Source organism: Lynx rufus, unplaced genomic scaffold (genome assembly GCF_022079265.1).
Source record: "Lynx rufus isolate CCGP_SWC_20201006 ecotype Redwood Valley unplaced genomic scaffold, mLynRuf1.p SCAF_28, whole genome shotgun sequence".
Lineage (NCBI taxonomy): Eukaryota > Metazoa > Chordata > Mammalia > Carnivora > Felidae > Lynx > Lynx rufus.
This window is the reverse complement of record NW_025814843.1, coordinates 11,547,229-11,565,376: the sequence shown is the minus strand read 5'-3', so window position 1 is coordinate 11,565,376 and position 18,148 is coordinate 11,547,229. Positions and strand designations below refer to the sequence as shown.

Here is an 18,148-nt window from a genome sequence, read left to right as displayed (position 1 = left end):
TACTCCGCCTGCCTGCACCATTTTGAAAACTTGAGCCAACACTTAACACGGACAAATGTCACATGAAAATCTCCATTTTGGGCTTTTCTTGAAAAACATAGGGAGATCTGGCAATGCCAGGTCTGCAAGGCAGCTTCTAAGACAGGCCATGTGCTCTATCAAGAAGTTATTTCATTCACTCCTATTACCTACTTGGGCTCTTTTTTTTTTTTCTTTAATGTTTGTTTATTTATTTTGAGAGAGAGAGATACAGAGAGCAGGGGAGGGGCAGACAGAGAGGGAGACACAGAAGCCCAAGCAGGCTCCACACCGTCAGCACAGAGCCTGACGTGGGGCTCAAACTCACGAACCGTGAGATCATGCCCTGAGCCAAAACCAAGAATCCGATGCTCAGATGCTCAACTGACAGCCATCTGGGCGCCCCCGTACCCAGACTCTTGAAATCATTAGGAACATGTCTCCTCCATTAGGTTAGTCTGGGGAAAGCACCCTGGGAAAAAGGACTGATGTCTGTCTGTTACATACTCAGGGTTCGTAATTTGAGAATTAACATTTAGTTACTGCTACGATGTGAATGTTTGTGCCCTGCCCCCCCCCCCAATTCTTATGTTGAAATCCTAATCCTCTGTGATATTAGGAGGTGGGACCCTTGGGAGGTACTTAAGTCATAAGGAAGGGGCCCTCATGATGAGATTAAGGTGCTTTCCAAGCCTCCAGAACTATGAGCAGTAATGTTCTGATGTTTACAAGCCCCTCAGTCTGTGCTATTTTCTGTTACAGCAGCCTGAGCAAGTTATTTCCCTTTTATTTCCCTTTTATTAATCCCTTTGCACGGATTGCCGTGCAAGTTCATATTCAGGGGCAGGAAGTGAAATTCTGCCAATTTATTCTAAACAGACACCTGCTATTAATTCAGCATGCACATTTTCACTCACCCTTGATCCCTGCACCATGGGTAGCTGGAGAAAAATGGTCTCTTACCTGGAGGATTTTTCACACGTTTACAGATAGGACGAGTGTCCTAGAGCTGGACTTGAAAAGATGCCTGAGGCCCCTCATGGGGGCGGGTGGAAGATTTATGATGAATTCCCTGGAAATCCCATTCCCTGCCCTCAGCTGCCTGCCTCTTTCTGGTGGCGGGTTAACATCCCAGAGCTTTGGGGTTAGGACGCAAAGGAGGGGCCGGTTGTATCCCCTTTTCCCCGCCTTTACTGGCGTGTGTGGGATGGGGCCAGGCGGCCCCCAGAGACCTTGAGAGTCCGGCGGGGACAGCCGAGGACCAGCAGGGCAGCAGGCAGATTCAGGGCCTGCATCTCGGACGGGAGAGGACCGGGGCCGCTGGGACAGTCTTCTGAGGATATTCGACCATCATAGAGCATGTGCTTTAACGCCCTCGTCTTCTGTAACGCGAGGTGGGCCACATCTGGGAGACTTTAAGGAATTTCGGGGGCTCGGTTTCTTCCCGGGGCCACCATCCACGTAACACCTGGAGAGGACTAAATCATGCAAATGTTTGCGTTCTGCTCTCAGATTTTACGAAAGTAAGCAGAGCGGGGATTGCTGCAGGCAGAGAAGGGGAAACGCGCATTCACTGGAAGGACACAGTCTCATCTGGACACCGAAACTGTCCAGAAGATCGTCGTCTTTAATCCGGGGGTGGGGAGAAGTTCGAGCGGAACCTTACGCGCCGCCCCTCGCTGTTGTCGCTCCGGGCCGCTTTCGCGGTCGTACCACGGGCCCGGTTCTGCCCGCCGTCGCGTGCACGCCGTCCCAGGCGCCCAGTGCATGCTGGGGGGCGCGGGCCCGCCCGGAAGGCCGGTGGCGTCCGTGAGGTCATCAGTGGTCGCCGGCAGCCCCGGCAGGAAGGGGCGGTGCGCGCTGGCCGGCGCCTGCCGGGGCCTCGGCCTCCAGTCACGGCGCGCGCCCGACATGCCGGAGGAGGCGGGCTTCCCGCCGGCCAAGAGGTTCCGGTCGGGCTGCGGGCCTCCCGGGGGGCGCGTGGTGATGCTGCTGACCGCGGGCGGCGGCGGCGGCGGCGGCGGCCGGAGGCAGCAGCAGCCGGTCCTGGCCCAGCCCGCGGCCAGCCCCTACCCCGAGGCGGTGGAGCGGCAGCGCCGGAGCCTGCCGATCTTCCAGGCGCGGGGGCAGCTGCTGGCCCAGCTCCGAAACCTGGACAGCGCCGTCCTCATCGGTGAGTGGCGGCGCCTCGTTCTCCGGCCGGCCCGAGGTGCCCTGGCGTGTGTCTCAGAGCCAGCCCCGGAGCGGCCCGGGGTGGGGGGGGGGGAAGCCCAGCTCTGGAGGCGCACACAGCCCCGGGGGGCAGCGACCGAGGTGCCCGGCGGAGAGCCGCGCGGGGGACTTTGGGGCTTGCAAGAGTGTGGGTCCGAGCAGGTGTGGGAAGCGGCCCCCAGGGAGGGCCTTCGGCGCCCGGAGGTGGGGGGGAGGCTGCTGCCTGGGAGCCGCCTGCAGGGGAGACTCAGGAGGCACCGAGAGGGTGAGCTTCAGAGGGAGGAAGATCTCGGGGAGCGTAGCCAGAGGAACAGATGCCCCAGCGAGGGCCCATAACACAGGGAGCAACCACGCAGATCCCATCGAGCGCTCCTTCAGCAGAGCTGTGGCGGGTGGGAGTTCATTTGTCCCTGGGCTGAGCAGGGGTGAGGGAGGAAAGGCAGTGAGAGCAGGCTCCTGTTGGAGAAAGGGAAGGGAGCTGAGGGATTCGAGAGGAAGCGCTCAGTGGAGAGGGAGGCTGAAGATGGAAAGTGGGCACTAATAGAGCAGAGACTGGGGGGGGGGGTGCTGCCAAAGCGGGGGCACTTGGACACAAGGGCTAGATGCCCGGCTGGCCTGGAATAGGAGGAAGGTATCCAGCAGGCTGGGGGCTGGAGAGAGGAGGTGACCATGGGTGGGGCTGGGGAAGAGTGTGTAGGGGAGGGGGACTTGGCTTGTGCAGGAGCTCTGCTGAGCTTGGGAGCCACGGGGCGTGAGGCAGGCCCTGGGGGGGAGGATGGGGACAGAGGGAGGCCGCGGAAACAAGAACAGGGATCGACGGCCGTGCCTCGGCCCCACTGCCAGCTCACAGATGTCTCGGTCTGCACAGATGGGTGATTTTACCTTAGTAATGCTCAGTCGCCTGGTGTAGGAGCAGAAAAGATGGACAGGGAGACGTTGGTCCACTTTTGGGGTTTTGCCCGGTGGGTTCAGCAGAAGGAGTGCAGCAGAAAAATCAAATTCTTAGTCTGCGGGGATAATTGGATTTTGGGCGCTAAGGTAGAAGACGCGGTGGCCAGGGAGGGAGGGATGCCCAGGTTTCCTGAGTTCTTGGTTCTACTTAGGGACCAAGGAACCCACGCGGACAGGAAATAAGGTGTGCTTGCTGCATGTAGGATGCTCAGATCCGGGCAAGAGGCAGGTGGGGACCTTCTCTGCCCTCCGGGAGCTTCTGGCATGGAGGATGGAAACTTGTAGACACTTCTGCACAGTGTAAGGTGGTCAGTGCTGGGAGGCGGTGCGGAGGAGGCCGCCGGGGCAGCCCCAGGGAGAGAGCGTGCGGGTCTGACTCATCCTGTGGAGTTTGCAAGGGAGACGCGGCCACGGCAGGTGTTGCCTAATGGTGTGGGCCAGGGGTCTGAAAGAAAGGGCAGTGGCTGCTGTGTAGGAGTGCGTGTGGCTTCCAGTGGTCCATCTCGTTTATGATCTTTCTTTAAACTTTTTGGTTTTTTAATGTTTACTTTTGGGAAAGGGAGACACAGAACTGAAGCAGGCTCCAGGCTCCGAGCTGTGGGCACAGAGCCCAGCGCGGGGCTCGAACTCACAAACTGCGAGGTCATGACCTGAGCCAAAGTCGGATGCTTAACCAACTGAGCCACCCAGGCGCCCCTCGTTTATTCTTTTTTACGTAACGGTTGTAGTTCATTGCAGTTGAACATACATATTGTTTCCCGTTATTTGCCGTCATGAGCGAAGCTGAATAAAACCTCTCTGAAACTATACCTTTACACACATCTTTAATTATTTCCTCAGAATTAATTCTTGCAGGTGGAATTGTGGGTCCAGGGTGTGCACATCTTAAAGATGTTTCGAACCTAATTCGGCCTTCCGAGAGGCAGTCCCACGTAACACTCTACCAGCAGCTCACACGAGTGCCCGATGTCCTGTGGCTTTCTCAGCTCTATCAACTTCCAGTATTTTATCTTTTTCTCCCGACTTTGGTGGAATTTGTTTCAGTTTGCATGTAAACGAGACTTGTTTCCTCTCTCAGGGGAGACGGGCTCTGGGAAGACGACTCAGCTCCCGCAGTACCTCTACGAGGGGGGCGTGGGCCGCCAGGGCGTCATCGCGGTGACCCAGCCTCGCCGGGTGGCCGCCATCTCTCTTGCGTCTCGAGTCTCGGACGAGAAGAGAACTGAACTCGGGAAGCTGGTACGTCACCTCCTTCTTTAACGACAGCCGCCCGCTCCCCCGCGCTGTGCTTTCCGGACAAGACTCCTGTGCAGGGAGGCCCGCTCTTGCCACAGTCCTTAGGCCTGTCCCCGAGTCTTTCTCCAGCCCCTCACACACCGCAGGGCCGACAGGCTGTCAGTGACGTGCACTTTGCTTCAGAATCTGTTGGCAAGTCTGATAGCTGTTTCCTTGAGCGTGTTTCAGGCTTCAGTAACTCCATTAACTGTCTCGTCCGTATATGTGTCTATACGTACATACAGCGTATATATGGGTATTGAGAGTGAGCCCCAGAACCGTGTGTAGGTCAGCTCTGTGTGTGCTTGTGCATGCACGCACTTGAGAACCTTCCAGTCTTCTCCCAGCTGTATGAAGCGTCACTCAAAATTATCAAGTACCTGGGGAAGTAGCCTCATTTTAGGTTCCTTGCAACGTGTATCCTAATCGCAGCTAAAGGGACCTGTCCTCTGTCTGTCTGTGCCCTGTCCACTGTCTGTCTGTGCCCAAGGGAGCAGGGGAGGGTCGGCGTTGGCCTCGTCCCCCGTGAGGATACAAGTGCCTGCTCAGCGCCGGTTACGCGGGTGCTCACCGAGTGACGGTGGGACCATCCCCCACGCAGGTTGGCTATTCCGTGCGCTTTGACGACATCAGCTCCGAGGACACCAGGATCAAGTTCCTGACGGACGGCATGCTTCTGCGAGAAGCGATTTCAGACTCCTTGCTCCGGAAGTACAGCTGTGTCATTTTGGACGAAGCCCACGAACGGACCGTCCACACGGACGTGCTCTTCGGGGTCGTGAAGGCCGCGCAGAAGCGGAGGAAGGAGCTGGGGAGACTGCCTCTCAAAGTAGGTGTGGTGCGTTCGCCAGAGGGGCCCGCGCTCCGCTTGCCAATGCGGGGAGGCTCGCTGTCACGGGGAGGGCACAGAAAGGCCGGCCCGGTGTGGCTTCCCCACCGTCCTCTTCCGTCCCGGACGCAGGTGATCGTGATGTCCGCCACGATGGACGTGGATCTGTTCTCGCAGTATTTCGGCGGGGCACCCGTCCTCTACCTGGAGGGTCGGCAGCATCCCATCCAGGTGTTTTACACCAAACAGCCCCAGCAGGACTACCTGCACGCCGCTCTCGTCTCTGTCTTCCAGATCCACCAGGTACGGGCAGGTGCGGGCGGGCCCCGCAGAGGTCTGGCTCCCCGTGCCGCCTGGACGAGAAAAGCTACCGACCGGGACAGCCCACGAGCTGTGCCGTTGAGACGAGGGGCCTGTCCGGCCTCTTGTTCTTTTTTATGGCAATTCTTATTTTCTCTAAAAAGAAGAATAACTCAGCTCTGCCGGCATCACGCCTCAGCCGAGCCAGGAAACATCCTGTCAGAGCAGACTGATTGAAAGTCCCAGTGAGAAGGGCATGACGTGTAGCGGGAGGAAGTCAGCGAGACGCTACGTTCTCTGCTGTTGGCCACGTCGTTGTTGAAAAAGGTGGTATCTGCCCAAAAACGGGTTGCCATTTGGAGCTTTTGGCTTTTTTTTTCCTTTTAGAAAAACCGAATTAGAGAAACGTGTCAAAATTTCTTCTCACCTTATTAAAGACCTACTCAGAAGTTTGAGTGATTAAATCCTCTCGTTTTTTTGTTTATCTTATAAAACTCATAACTTTCTGAGAAAACCAGAGGCAAATCTTTTAAAACTAATTTTTATTCCAATCTAAGTGGCGAGTGTGTAGTTTAAAGTTTAAAAAGTCAGCAGCTAGCTGCGTAAGGACCGTGAAACCGGCAGCTGATTTTACGGCCGCGTTCCAGATCCCGTCTCTCGGGTTACGTTCTTGGGTCCCCTGACTGCTTCCCCTGGATTCACGTTGGTATTTGCAGTGTTACCCGCCGATGCTGCTCCTGCCGTGTTTTAAGTTTCCTGCCGCGGTAGGTGAGGATTTAGACACCTCCCTCCCCGCCTCTTGCTCTGTGCGTCTGTCTGGACTCTTCCTTCGGCCACACCTCTGGGCCGAACCGCACTCTTGCCTCCCGTGTCTTCCCAGCCTCCTCCCTCGTAGGCGGAGGAGGGCACGGGGGTCGACCGTGCCACCCTCGGTTCCACCTCCCCTGACCCGCCTCTGCCTCGCTGCCGCGTCCTGGGCCTTTCTTCTCCGGGGAGACGGGCCCATCTCCGGTGGCCGCGGACCCTTCAGACCGCTCCCCGGCTGGAGCGCCTCCGTCCAGCGCGCCGTTCGCTCCCCGTCTCCTTCGCCTTTCAGAACAGGTCGAAGCTTCTGGTCCCTTTTCTCCTCTGCTGCCTTTGTTGCTCTGGGCTTACCGCTTCACTGTCCTTTAGATCAAGGAAGGCGTCCACCTGCCAAAAAGCAAGCTCGGTGAGGATGGGTCCTGAGTGGTGGCTGCAGATGTGTTCGGGCTCCATGGTGGCTTCGATGAGTCCCACGGATGAGGTTGTGACTGTCTGAGATTTGTCCCGTTGTGTGTACTTGTGAACATCTGTCCCGTTAGTACCGGGCTGTAAAAGCCACGTGCACACACCCGTAAACGTACACACGTTTTCGCATACAGACACACACGTGCGCACGTGTATTTAGCACAGTTCAGCGTTTTCAGCTATCTCGTCACGTAAGCATCTTGCTGATTAAGACACCTGAACAGACTTGCAGGAAGGATCGTGTGCAGGACTGTGTCGTTAACTCCTGGACGCTGCTGACCTTGCAGAGGTGACAGCCCGTTAGGTCCGGGGTCTCAGGCGCTTGCCCGCGTGCGGCATCGTTCGGCTGTGCGACCGTGCTTTTGGCGGCATCATTCAGTGAGCGCTCCTCTTCCAGCGCGACTGCTTCTGGCCGTTCCCACCGCCACGGTTTCCCCAAGGTGGCTTCCGTCTGGTCGGCTCCAGGGGAGGAAGGGAGGCTTCTGCAGGTTTCTTGGCCGGCTCGTGCCCTTCGTGGTACTGTCCTGTCACCTTGCCATCTGCTGACCTTCCTCCGGTGTTGCCTCAGCCAGCTTTTGAACACACTCACCGCCGTCCTGGCTTCGTGCATTGCTGGTGGGGCCACCCTCCCAGGGGAGACCCCCACGTCCGGGCTCATTTACATGTTGTCCACGTTAACAAGATAACCCCGGGAGCTTCATCGGTGACCCCTCTCCTGCTCCCCGGGGCTGTGCTTTTGTCGGCACCTGGTAATCCCGCGCTTCCCCTTCCGCAGGAGGCCCCCCCCTCTCAGGACATCCTGGTGTTCCTCACCGGCCAGGAGGAGATCGAAGCCACGAGCAAGATCTGCCGAGACATCGCCAGGCACCTCCCGGACGGCTGCCCCTCCCTGCTGGTCCTGCCTCTGTACGCCTCCCTGCCCTACGCCCAGCAGCTCCGCGTCTTCCAGGGAGCCCCGAAGGTGAGGGCGCCGCCGTCCTGGGCCCCAGGCGGGTCCCACGCCGACGTACGAGCAGGGAGACCGTTGTCGGGTGCGGGCGGGGGCAGGGCCGGAACGTGAACGGCAGCACCCCCTAAGTCCGACACGGACCGGCCTCGTTCGCCCACGACATTGGGCACCGGGTGCCATGCCGGGCACTGCGCGCACCCCACGTGGGTCCCACGTATGCCCTGTGTGCACCCTGCATACGCTCCACCCACACCCCGCGTGCGCCCCGCGCACACGGCCTCACCCACTGCAGAACTGACGAGGTAGGTGGCGCTCCCATTCTGCCATAAACGCGGCAGCCCCCAGAGGCGGGGAGCACACGGGACGTCCCCGCCGGGGCCAGGGGTCCAGCCCACCCCCGCCTGGTCCGCTGCGTCTCGTCCCCTCGGGATGAGCTTTTCCTCCCCCTTCTGTAGCGGTTACTCGTCAACAATGACGCCGTCGGTTCTTGATTGTGGCTGGACCGTGGAGGTTGATGGTGAGGAGCATGCTCTAAAGCTTGTGAACCCCGTGTGCACCACACGCCTTTTCTGGTTTCTCCTTCTTTTCAGGGCTGTCGCAAAGTGATCATTTCCACCAACATTGCCGAAACCTCCATAACCATCCCGGGAATAAAATACGTAGTCGACACGGGCATGGTTAAAGCAAAGAGGTATAATCCCGGTGAGAAGCTAGCCCGCGGGCGCCCCTTCCCCGCAGTGAGCCCCCCGGCTTCTCCCAGAGAGCGCCTTGTGCCGAGACTCGCCACCGTCGACGGGGTTGGGGGCACGCGGCACGAGGGAGCCTGTGCCCCAGGAAGGGGCCCTGCGGCAGCAGCGAGGGCGAGGCAGGGCAGGACGGGAGCCCAGGTCCTGCCAGGTTGAGAGGAGTGGCCGGGCGTGACCCGACCCCGCAGCAGGACCTTTGTTGGGAGGGACGTCTGGGCTCCGGCTTCCTAGGAAGGAGGCCTCCCTGGGCCGGGGAGGCACTAGCTGATCCCCAAGCGTGTGCAGTGCAAGCCGGCCTGAGGTCCAGGTCCCGTCTGCTCTCGACCTTGCTTCAGTCCACAGAGGATTAGAGGCAACGGAAGCGATCGCTCCCAAAAGCCTGATCGAAACGCGCTGCTGAGCATCCGAGGGCGCGGACCTTCACACACGTGTTCTTAGGGGTGGCGTGTGGAAGGACCCGTCCCCCAGGCCTGGCATAGGGCACACCTTAATCAGGACATTCGTCACGTCTGCTCTGGGAGTGACACCATCACATCGCCTCCCTCTTAGAGCAGAGCTGGGGCCGGGTGGGGGGAGGGGGCGCACTGCACAAAGGACCGGGCGTATCCGGTCCCCAGGCATTGGTTGGGAGGGTGACCGGCCACCCTCGTTTCCCGGGTCCCGGGAAAGCCTCAGTCCGTGGCCTCAGCCGGAGCCTGGGGCTGCGGTCCCGGCCCCTGCAGCACGCACGCGGCCGTCTGCCGTTTCAGCAACACGCCTTGCGCTGCCGACGGCTGAGCAGTCTGGGTTCGCTCTCCAGTGCAGCCGGGACTTTTCCGGACTCTCGCGTGGCAGGGAGGACCCCCGGTGCGGCGTCCTGAGGAGCGCCGCAGGAACGGTGGGTTCGCGCGCTGAACGTGGCTCTGACGCGGCCGTTCTCCCCGCAGACGGCGGCCTGGAGGTGCTGGCCGTGCAGCGCGTGTCAAAGACCCAGGCCTGGCAGCGCACGGGCCGGGCCGGCAGGGAGGACAGTGGCGTCTGTTACCGGCTGTACACGGAGGATGAGTTCGAGAAGTTTGACAAGATGACCGTGCCAGAGATCCAGAGGTGGGCCCCCGGCGCTCCCGCCCTGCCGCCGTCCCGCATCCCCCCCCCCCCGGCTGGGGGAGCCGGCCGGAGCCCGGGGGCCACCTGCGTCTCCCTCCTCGCAGGTGTAACCTGGCCGGCGTGATGCTGCAGCTCCTGGCAATGAAAGTCCCCGACGTGCTCACCTTCGACTTCATGTCCAAGCCCTCTCCAGGTAGGCGGTCGTCCGCGTGGCCCTACAACAAACATTAGACTCGCCAGGAAGCATCGGGGGGCTCTCTGTTTACTTTCGTTTGGTCGCATGGCAGCACCAGCTGTCGGAGGGGCGCCCGCGGATCGCGAGGGTACAGATTCTCCCGGGAGCCGTCCTCGCGGGGGTCCCACACGGTGGGGGGTCCCGGGAGCAGCAGCGGCTCCCAAGGCCGCCCGAAGGGCCGGCGGAAGGGCCGGAAAGGTTCTTTGCTCTGGACTAGAATTTGATGGGTTCCTGGCCTCTGTCGGCGGTCCCCCTGCAGGGAGGGAGCTCACTGGGGTTCTTGCAGACGGTGGCTTTGGCTGCTGGCTGTCTTCAAGAGCCAGTTTCCCACTCTTCTTTCGTCCCCTTCTTGCTTTTTCTTTGGTTTTGTTTGTTTTTTAACGTTTACTTATTTTTGAGAGACAGCACACGCAGGGGAGGGGCAGAGAGAGAGAGAGAGACAGAGTCCAAAGCAGGCTCCAGGCTCTGAGCCGTCAGCCCAGAGCCCGACGCGGGGCTCGAACTCATGAACCGCGAGATCATGACCTGAGCCCAAGTCGGACGCTTAACCCACTGAGCCCCTCAGGTGCTCCTGGGAGTCTCTACTTCTGGAGAGACCGGTCCCTGTACCACATACGAGTGTACCTGTGGGCGGGATTCGTGCGTGTGACGTAGCTGGGTTTAAAGGTGACACACATCTTACCGAATACAGGCCATTACTGTAGAAGGCAGCGATGTCGTTAGCGGCCTAGCCCTGGGGACAGTGGCGGCTGTGATCGATGCTGCGGCTTGACGTGGCGCCCTCAGAAGTCTTCGTCTTTGCGACGTGTCGCTCCGTCTTCTGTCTCCGTCTGCAGACCACATTCAGGCGGCCGTGGCACAGCTGGAGCTGCTGGGAGCCCTGGAGCGGAAGGACGAGCAGCTCACCCTGACTCCGCTCGGAAGGAAGATGGCAGCTTTCCCTTTAGAGCCCAGGTTCGCCAAAGTGAGTCGCCCCCACCGGCCTCGGTCCCCCTTCGCGACGCTGCACGCCGGCCCTCGCACAGCAGAGGGCTCACCGCGGTGCCCCTGGCTTAATCCGCACACCGTACTTCGTGCGTGACGCGGATTCCCGTTCTGTGTTTGAACACGCATTCAAACCGCATAAGCACGGGCCCCCCCCATCAGGAACGTGGGAATCCACGGGAGGGCAGTCACGGGCTCTACGAAAACGTGCGGTGACGCGAACATAGGTAGGCCTGGTTCGGGCAGCATGTGCCCCGCGAGGCCTCGGAAGGGAAGTGCGCGAGCGTGTGTGTGTGTGTGTGTGTGTGCGCGCGCGTGTGCGTGCGTGCACGCGCGCAAAAACCGTGTTCGGATGCCGGGGAGACCGTGCCTCACAGCGTGTGTGCCTTCGACGTGCAGGCCATCCTCCTGTCCCCCAAGTTCCACTGCACGGAGGAGATGCTGACCATCGTGTCCCTGCTGTCCGTGGACAGCGTCCTGTGCAACCCTCCCTCCCGGCGGGATGAGGTGCAGGCCGTCCGCAGGAAGTTCGTGTCCAGCGAGGGCGACCACGTCACCTTGCTCAACGTCTACCGGGCCTTCAGAAGCGCCGGCGGGAACAAGGTCAGTCTCGCGTCTCCCCCGAACCCGCCTCCCTCCCGCGTCGAGATCGGAGCACGAGATCCTTCCTCGCTGGCAGGATCTCCCACGGAGCCGCGAGGACGGAGCCGGTGCCGACGCGCCTGCGCGCGGGGGTCGCCAGGCCTCCGTCCTGCTTCTGTTGAACTGGTGCTCCGAGGGGGCATGTTCCCGTGTTTGGTGACCGCGCTTCCTAGCCACAAACGCGTCTTCCCCGCCCGCCCCTGACTTTGCTCACGGCGGCTCTTGCTCGTAGGCTTTGTCGGTTCCTCCGACAGGACGGGAGCGCCCTTCTGGATCTTCTCCGAGACCTGAAAGTAGCGCGTCCTGTGAAACGTTTCCTGAGCCGAAGGGGCGCAAAGCGAAGAAGCAGCCGTTGCTTTATGTGGAACTTTCTTGTGGGTTCCCAGACCCCAACAGTAGCCTCTCTGGGGCTTTCCTGATACGTGAGGTCACGTGTTGCTAACGGATACTGGCGGAGCTCCAGGGCCGGGAGCTTGGCGGTGCGGGCGCGGGCGCGCTGCCTCCTAGGGGCCCCCGCAGAGCAGACGCGGAGCTGTTTCCTTTCGCCCTTTTCCATCAAAGCAGAAATCCTGTTGTGTTTCCCTCGCTAGCGAACCCGAGCGCTAACGTGAGCCTTGTCCACGAGCGAGGCGGCATGATGCGCGCCTCCGGAGACGCTCGGGTCCGTCCTTCCGTCCCTCAGAGAGACCCGTGTGGTGCCCGTGTGCGCGCCCTGACTCCGTCCGTGTCGGGGCGCGGTCCCTTCTGAACGGCCCCTCTCAGGTCTAGGAGTTGCACACGTCTTGCTGTGGTTGCCTCAGTTTATGTTTAAGGACGGAAAACGCTGTCCCGTCCTTCCGTCTTGCCACTGCCGTCCTGACGTCGGCCCGTGTCCCACACGACCGTGTGCTTTCGCTTCGGAGCCCCCACGTGCCACACCGTGAGCGCCGCGTCTCCCCGCGGCCCGTCCCCCCTGGTCACCCGCCCGCGGCCGTGGACACGAGCCCCCGCTTCGCCGTCCTGACTCCTGGTCGATGGAGACGGAATCGCGTCTGCGTTACTTCGCCGCGATTCCTCGGCGGACGGCGTCCTTGCAGAAGATGATTGGACGTTTGAACGAACTCTTCTGTGTGTCGGCTTTTCTGCCCATTTTTCTGCCAGGTTCTTGGTCATTTTCTGGAGGTGATTTATCCTTTGTTGGCTGTGGTGATTCGAACACCCCGGTCTGGCTTTTTTATGGTGACCTGACACAAGGAGACTTTTTTTCTAAGTTTCATTTTTGTCAATCATCTCTACACCCAGCGTGGGGCTCAAATGGGGCTCGAGCTCACGACCCCACGGAGGAGAGTCGCGCACTGCACCCACTGAGCCAGCCAGGCGCCCCCACGTGAGGCAGTTTTAGTTTAACTCTGAGGTGTTACTGTTTGCCCTTACGGTTCATGCTTTTTGGTATAAAGTTATTTTCCTATTTTCCTATACTGTTTTTTGCTGACTGAAGTCCTCCCTCTGAATTCAGCCGTTCTCCGGGTCCTGTCGCGTTTTTCCCTCAGCAGAAGCGTGAGGGTTGTGACGTCTCTCTCTCTCTCTCTCTCCTGTTCAGGATTGGTGCAAAGAAAATTTTGTCAACAGCAAGAACGTGATGCTGGCAGGCGAAGTCCGAGCACAGCTGAGGGACATCTGCCTGAAGGTACCTCTCCTCCTGGCGCCTCTGGGGCTCTAACCTGTCCCTTGTTTCCAGGCGGGAAGTTTCAAATTGCTCGTTGCTAATGGTTACGAGAGAAAGCCTCATCGTAGGGAAATGTAAAAATAAGGAAGGAAGTAAATATTATGCACAGTTCGACCTATCACCATTTCTGTCTGTTTTCTGCAGCCTCGTTTTTTGTTTTGGTTTTTTTTGTTGTTGTTTTGGTTTTCTGTTTATTTATTTTGAATGGAGGGGCAGAGAGACGGGGAGGGAGGGAATGTCAAGCAGGCTCCACACTGTCAGCACAGACCCTGATGCAGGGCTCGAACTCACAAACCATGAGATCGTGACCTGAGCCAAAACCGAGAGTCTGACGCTTAACAGACTGAGGCACCCAGGCGCCCCTCTGCTCTTATAAACTTTAAAATTATTTTTCAATTCTGAGATTTACTTTTTTGGTGGGAATATCTTTGTTACTTTGTTCAGATTACTTCTTGTTACAAGTCGATACAGCGCGGAAAACAGTGGCACAGACGGGCTGAAACAACTTCTCCCACCTCCTGCCCTTCCAAAGACAGACCAGGGTTAGCAGTCTGGCGTAGATCCTTCCAGTCTTTTCCTGCACACGTATGTTTTTGTGTGTTTGTCTCCCTCACTGTGTGTGCACATACACGTACGCACACGCACACGGTTTTCTTTTTTAAAGAAACAGTACAAGTTTTGTTTTGCAACTTTTCCCTCGGCGTGTCCTTGCACACGCCGTGTGTCTGGGTGTCTTGGTGCCTGTGGACCTGCGTCTCACCGCCCTTTCCGGTGACCTCGTGGCCGTCCATCGTACGCCCCGCATCGTAGGGAAGCAGGCCCCGTGTGACACTCGCCCAAGTGCCGGTGACCATCTTCTTAGTCACATATCCGTGCTTCATGCACGGAATGAACCTCCGGGTGGGATCTAGGTTGCGAGACACCAGCCACATCACCCCCCAAGGTCGTTTTTCAGTGCGGCTGGCGCACGCGTTCCACCATTTTCGGGTTTACAGCAGCGGTGGTGACCATGTCCCCGCGTCCCACGCATTTCGCCACTGAGGTCGCACCCCCCAAGTGTGCTCTTAGCTTGTGCTCCCCCTCGGAGCCCGTGTGGCTTCCGAGTCCTTTCACGCGCACACCGACGGCTGTAGGACACTCTGCGTCTTCCCGCAGAAGGCGAGTGGTTTACGTCGGCTGCTCCCGTGGTCGCTCCCGTGGTCGAGCGGTCACGAACTCCGTGGCGGAAGTCCCTGCCTCTTCCGAGACGGCCCCTCAGTGTAGGCCGTGTCCGCGCGTTTCCAGGGGGCCGCTGTGCCCCCCGCCCCCGTGCCCAGGCCCGCGTCTGGTACCATCGCCCGTCGCTGGCAGTTAGGTGATTTCTCGTCGTGATTGCCGTGTTCCGTATCTCACGTGGTTTCCCGGGCCCTCTTGTTCCTGAGCAGTCGTCCTGCCAGGCCGTCCCGTCCCGTGGCTCCCCGGGTTCTCCCTGTCGTCACCGGCAGCGGAGGCGTCACTGGCGGCCCCTCGTCCTGAACTGAGGGCGCGTCAGCGGCCGGTGGTGCCTCCGTGCCAGGCGTCGGTCGGGGTCCTGGGCTTTGCAAATGGGCCTCACGCTCCTCCTCTCAGGGAACAATCCAGAGGGCAGATCTGGCGGCGGTAACGGTGCGGCTGTGGTCTGTGAAGCGCTCACTGAGGCACCGTTCTAAGTCCTTTTCACTCATTTGCTCGTTTGAAATCCTCATCCCGCCCCGATGAGGTTCTGTGTTATTCCTGTTTTACAAATGACGAACCAGAGCCTCAAGAAGTGAAGGCATTTGCCCTGAATCACAGCCGGTGGGCGCCAGAGCGGGCCGCCTGGAAGGGGAGACCACGGCTAGCTGCAGGACTCGGGGGCTCCCTGGAGGTGGTGACAGCTGACCGTGTCCCCACGGAGGAGAGAAAGAAGGTCTCGTCAGGCGGGGATCAGCAGTTTGCAAAAAACCAACCCCTCGAGCCATCTTTGTTTTAAAGAAAATATTTTTTTTTTAATTTTTTTTTTCAACGTTTTTATTTATTTTTGGGACAGACAGAGACAGAGCATGAACGGGGGAGGGGCAGAGAGAGAGGGAGACACAGAATCGGAAACAGGCTCCAGGCTCCGAGCCATCAGCCCAGAGCCCGACGCGGGGCTCGAACTCCCGGACCGCGAGATCGTGACCTGGCTGAAGTCGGACGCTTAACCGACTGCGCCACCCAGGCGCCCCTAAAGAAAATATTTTTTTAATGTTTGTTTATTTCTGAGACAGAGAGAGACAGAGCATGAGCAGGGGAGGGGTAGAGAGAGGGAGACACAGAGTCCGAAGCAGGCTCCGGGCTCTGAGCTGTCAGCCCAGAGCCCGACGCGGGGCTGGAACTCACAGACTGATCCGTGAGATCATGACCTGAGCCGAAGTCGGACGCTCAACCGACTGAGCCACCCAGGCGACCCACCCCTCGAGCCATCTTAAAGGGACAAGTGGGGATAGAACGGTTTCTGTGGGAGCCTATGGACACAGTCGAGCCCCAGAGGGACAGGAAGGAAGCCGGAAGCAGAGGACGCTGCCAGGAGCCAGGAACGTTCCGGGTGCTCGTCCCCTAGTTGGCCTCTGTCTGCACGCCCCTCTTCCCCCTGCTTCCTGCCTCCTGCCTCGGCTCACGGGAGCAGCCGCAGAGCGGACAGGTTTCCTGCCCTTCCCATCCCTCCCCGTCCCAGAAGATCCCTCCCCATCCCCCCGTGCCTGGAACACCGGAGCCGGCACTGCAGGGTCAGGCAGGTGTCCACCCGCGGTCTGGTCGACTGCGGCCTGGGGTGTAAGGCGCCGTGACCTTCCCCGGGGCGCGTGCAGGTTGACGGAGGCCCGGACTTCCCTCGGGAGCAGGGGGGGAGGGGCAGGGATCCTGGTGCCGGGAGGCTGGGTGCAGGAGGCGGGGCCGGAGCCCTGCTCCAGGGAAGGAAGGCGAGTGAGGAAGCCCCTACGCGCTGGGGGTGAGAGGGCCAGCCCCTCCCCCCAGGTCCCCCGGCCCGTCTGAGCGCTGGTGGCCCGTGTGCTTCCCGGTGGCCGCTCTCCTCCGGCCCCGCGATGCCCCAGGCGGCAGAGGTTGGGGCCTTGCCCGCCAGTGCTCGCTCTGCCGGGCTGGCGTGCGGGCCGCATGTGCGCCTGACCGCGGGCCGGTCTTTCTGTTTCCTCCTCCCGAGACAGATGTCGATGCCCATGGTGTCCTCCCGCGGGGACGTGGAGAGCATCCGCCGCTGCCTGGCCCACAGTCTGTTCATGAGCACCGCCGAGCTGCAGCCCGACGGCACCTACGCGACCACGGACACGCACCAGCCGGTGGCCGTCCACCCCTCGTCCGTCCTCTTCCACTGCCGGCCGGCCTGCGTCGTGTACACGGAGCTGCTCTACACCAACAGGTGCTACATGCGGGGCCTGTGCGTGGTGGACGCGGACTGGCTGTACGAGGCCGCCCCCGACTACTTCCGGAGGAAGCTGAGGGCCGCCCGAGACTGAGCCGCGGCGCCCGCGGGCCCGCGACCCACCGGGACCGGGGCGAGGGGGGCGGGGGGCCCGGGGCGGCCGGCCCCACCGCCAGGAGCTCGAAGCGTGTTTGTCCCAAGCGCTGACACGGAACCGCGGGCGCGCGGTGGGAACCTCGGCCCCGCGTTCGGTGGCTGCTCTGTGGCTCTGGGTGACCGCGAGCCTCATTCCTCATCCGCCACGTGGGGTGATCAGAGCGGTGCTGACAGGCTCGGGTTTGGGGAGCGTGGAAGGGGAGTGCCCAGGTCCCCACCTGGCCCGCGATGAGCCGTCACGCCCGGCGGACCGCTTTCTCCTGACGTACTTGAGTCCAGAGTCCCCGGGGTCCTGGTGACTGAGAGGACTTTCTGGAAGGGACCCCAGCTGTCCTGTCGTCTGTCTGTAACTCCCGTAGAAGCTGGAGGAGGGAAATGCCAGTTGGGCCAGTCTTCTCTCCTGGGCTCGCCTCCCCTCATGAGCCTCATCCCCGGGGGTGAGGGGGGACTTGCAGGGTCTCCACAGTCTCCTCCCTGCCCCGTGTCGTGAGAAGGGAAAAGACGCCAAAGGTTGCCCTTGGCCGTTTCATTATGGGAAGCAAGTAATCTTTCCCCAGATGGTGTTTTGCCCTAAGGAGGCCGAGTTAGCCTTTCTGTCGTGCTTCATTCTCAACCGGGATGCGTGGGGTTTCGGTCGTTCCTCGCGCAGCGGGCCGTGCGGTTTCTAGGCAGGGGCCACACCGCCCGAGAGACGCTTCAGCAGCTGTGGTGAGTCTGCTCTGGGCCCAGGGGCCCTTCTCCCAGACCGTCCTGCTGGCGCTCTCCGGCCTCACCCGTCCGTCCTTCCGTCTGTCCTTCCGGCGCCGGCCGAGCCCGAGCGCCCGCGTGTTGGGTCAGCGTGAGGGCCGTCGGGTACCTGGACGGACATCCGTTAGAAATAGCGACGTGCGGGCCAGATAGGGTCCCACAGGTCCGAGATGCCCCATTTTACTGAATTCTTAGACTTCTAGTCGGCCTTCCCCTGACTGACTTGTTCTTTACGGTTACTGACTTTCTGACGAGTTTTTCAGAAAAAATTTTAAGTGTATTTTTCTCACTTCTTAATAGAGGCCTGGGATGTTCAGCCTGACTTGGTAAAAGAAAAAAATTGTATTTTTAATAAAACATGAATCATGTTGGTAAAAAAAAAATTGGGAGTGGGTGATTATGTTCCTCAGAATTTGTTCGGCGAATTCGGTCTAGAGTGTTCTCTGGGGCAAGGGAAGCTTAACCTGCAATAATTTAGTCCCGGTGCAAGTACCAGAACACTTCCCAGAAATGTGGATTGTGTTCTGGGCAGGAGTCAGGGGTCAGTAGCTTCCAAAAAGCTTTAATGTTTCCATACAGAAATACCTTTATCACCAGAGCATTCTGGTAGAGTTTTAATACTGTAGTTTT

The 18,148-nt window shown here is 59.8% G+C and overlaps 1 protein-coding gene across 3 annotated transcripts; it reads left to right on the top strand.

Annotated features, from left to right (window-relative positions):
• Positions 1-1,875: 1,875 nt before the first annotated feature.
• DHX33 (DEAH-box helicase 33) lies at positions 1,876-17,901 on the top strand. 3 transcript variants are annotated; one of them, XM_047089691.1, is made up of 12 exons: positions 1,876-2,191; positions 4,259-4,419; positions 5,057-5,284; positions 5,417-5,587; positions 7,629-7,814; positions 8,393-8,504; positions 9,475-9,634; positions 9,739-9,827; positions 10,706-10,833; positions 11,253-11,456; positions 13,075-13,161; positions 16,401-17,901. In XM_047089691.1, exons 1-12 carry the CDS (start codon positions 1,930-1,932, stop codon positions 16,707-16,709), a joined length of 2,097 nt encoding a protein of 698 aa, XP_046945647.1. In that variant the 5' UTR covers positions 1,876-1,929; the 3' UTR covers positions 16,710-17,901. The 3 variants fall into 3 exon arrangements, with proteins under 3 accessions (XP_046945647.1, XP_046945646.1, XP_046945648.1); XM_047089690.1 differs by lacking the exon at positions 16,401-17,901 and adding an exon at positions 13,645-15,244; XM_047089692.1 differs by lacking the exon at positions 16,401-17,901 and having other exon boundaries at positions 11,728-13,161.
• The last annotated feature ends 247 nt before the right edge of the window (positions 17,902-18,148 follow it).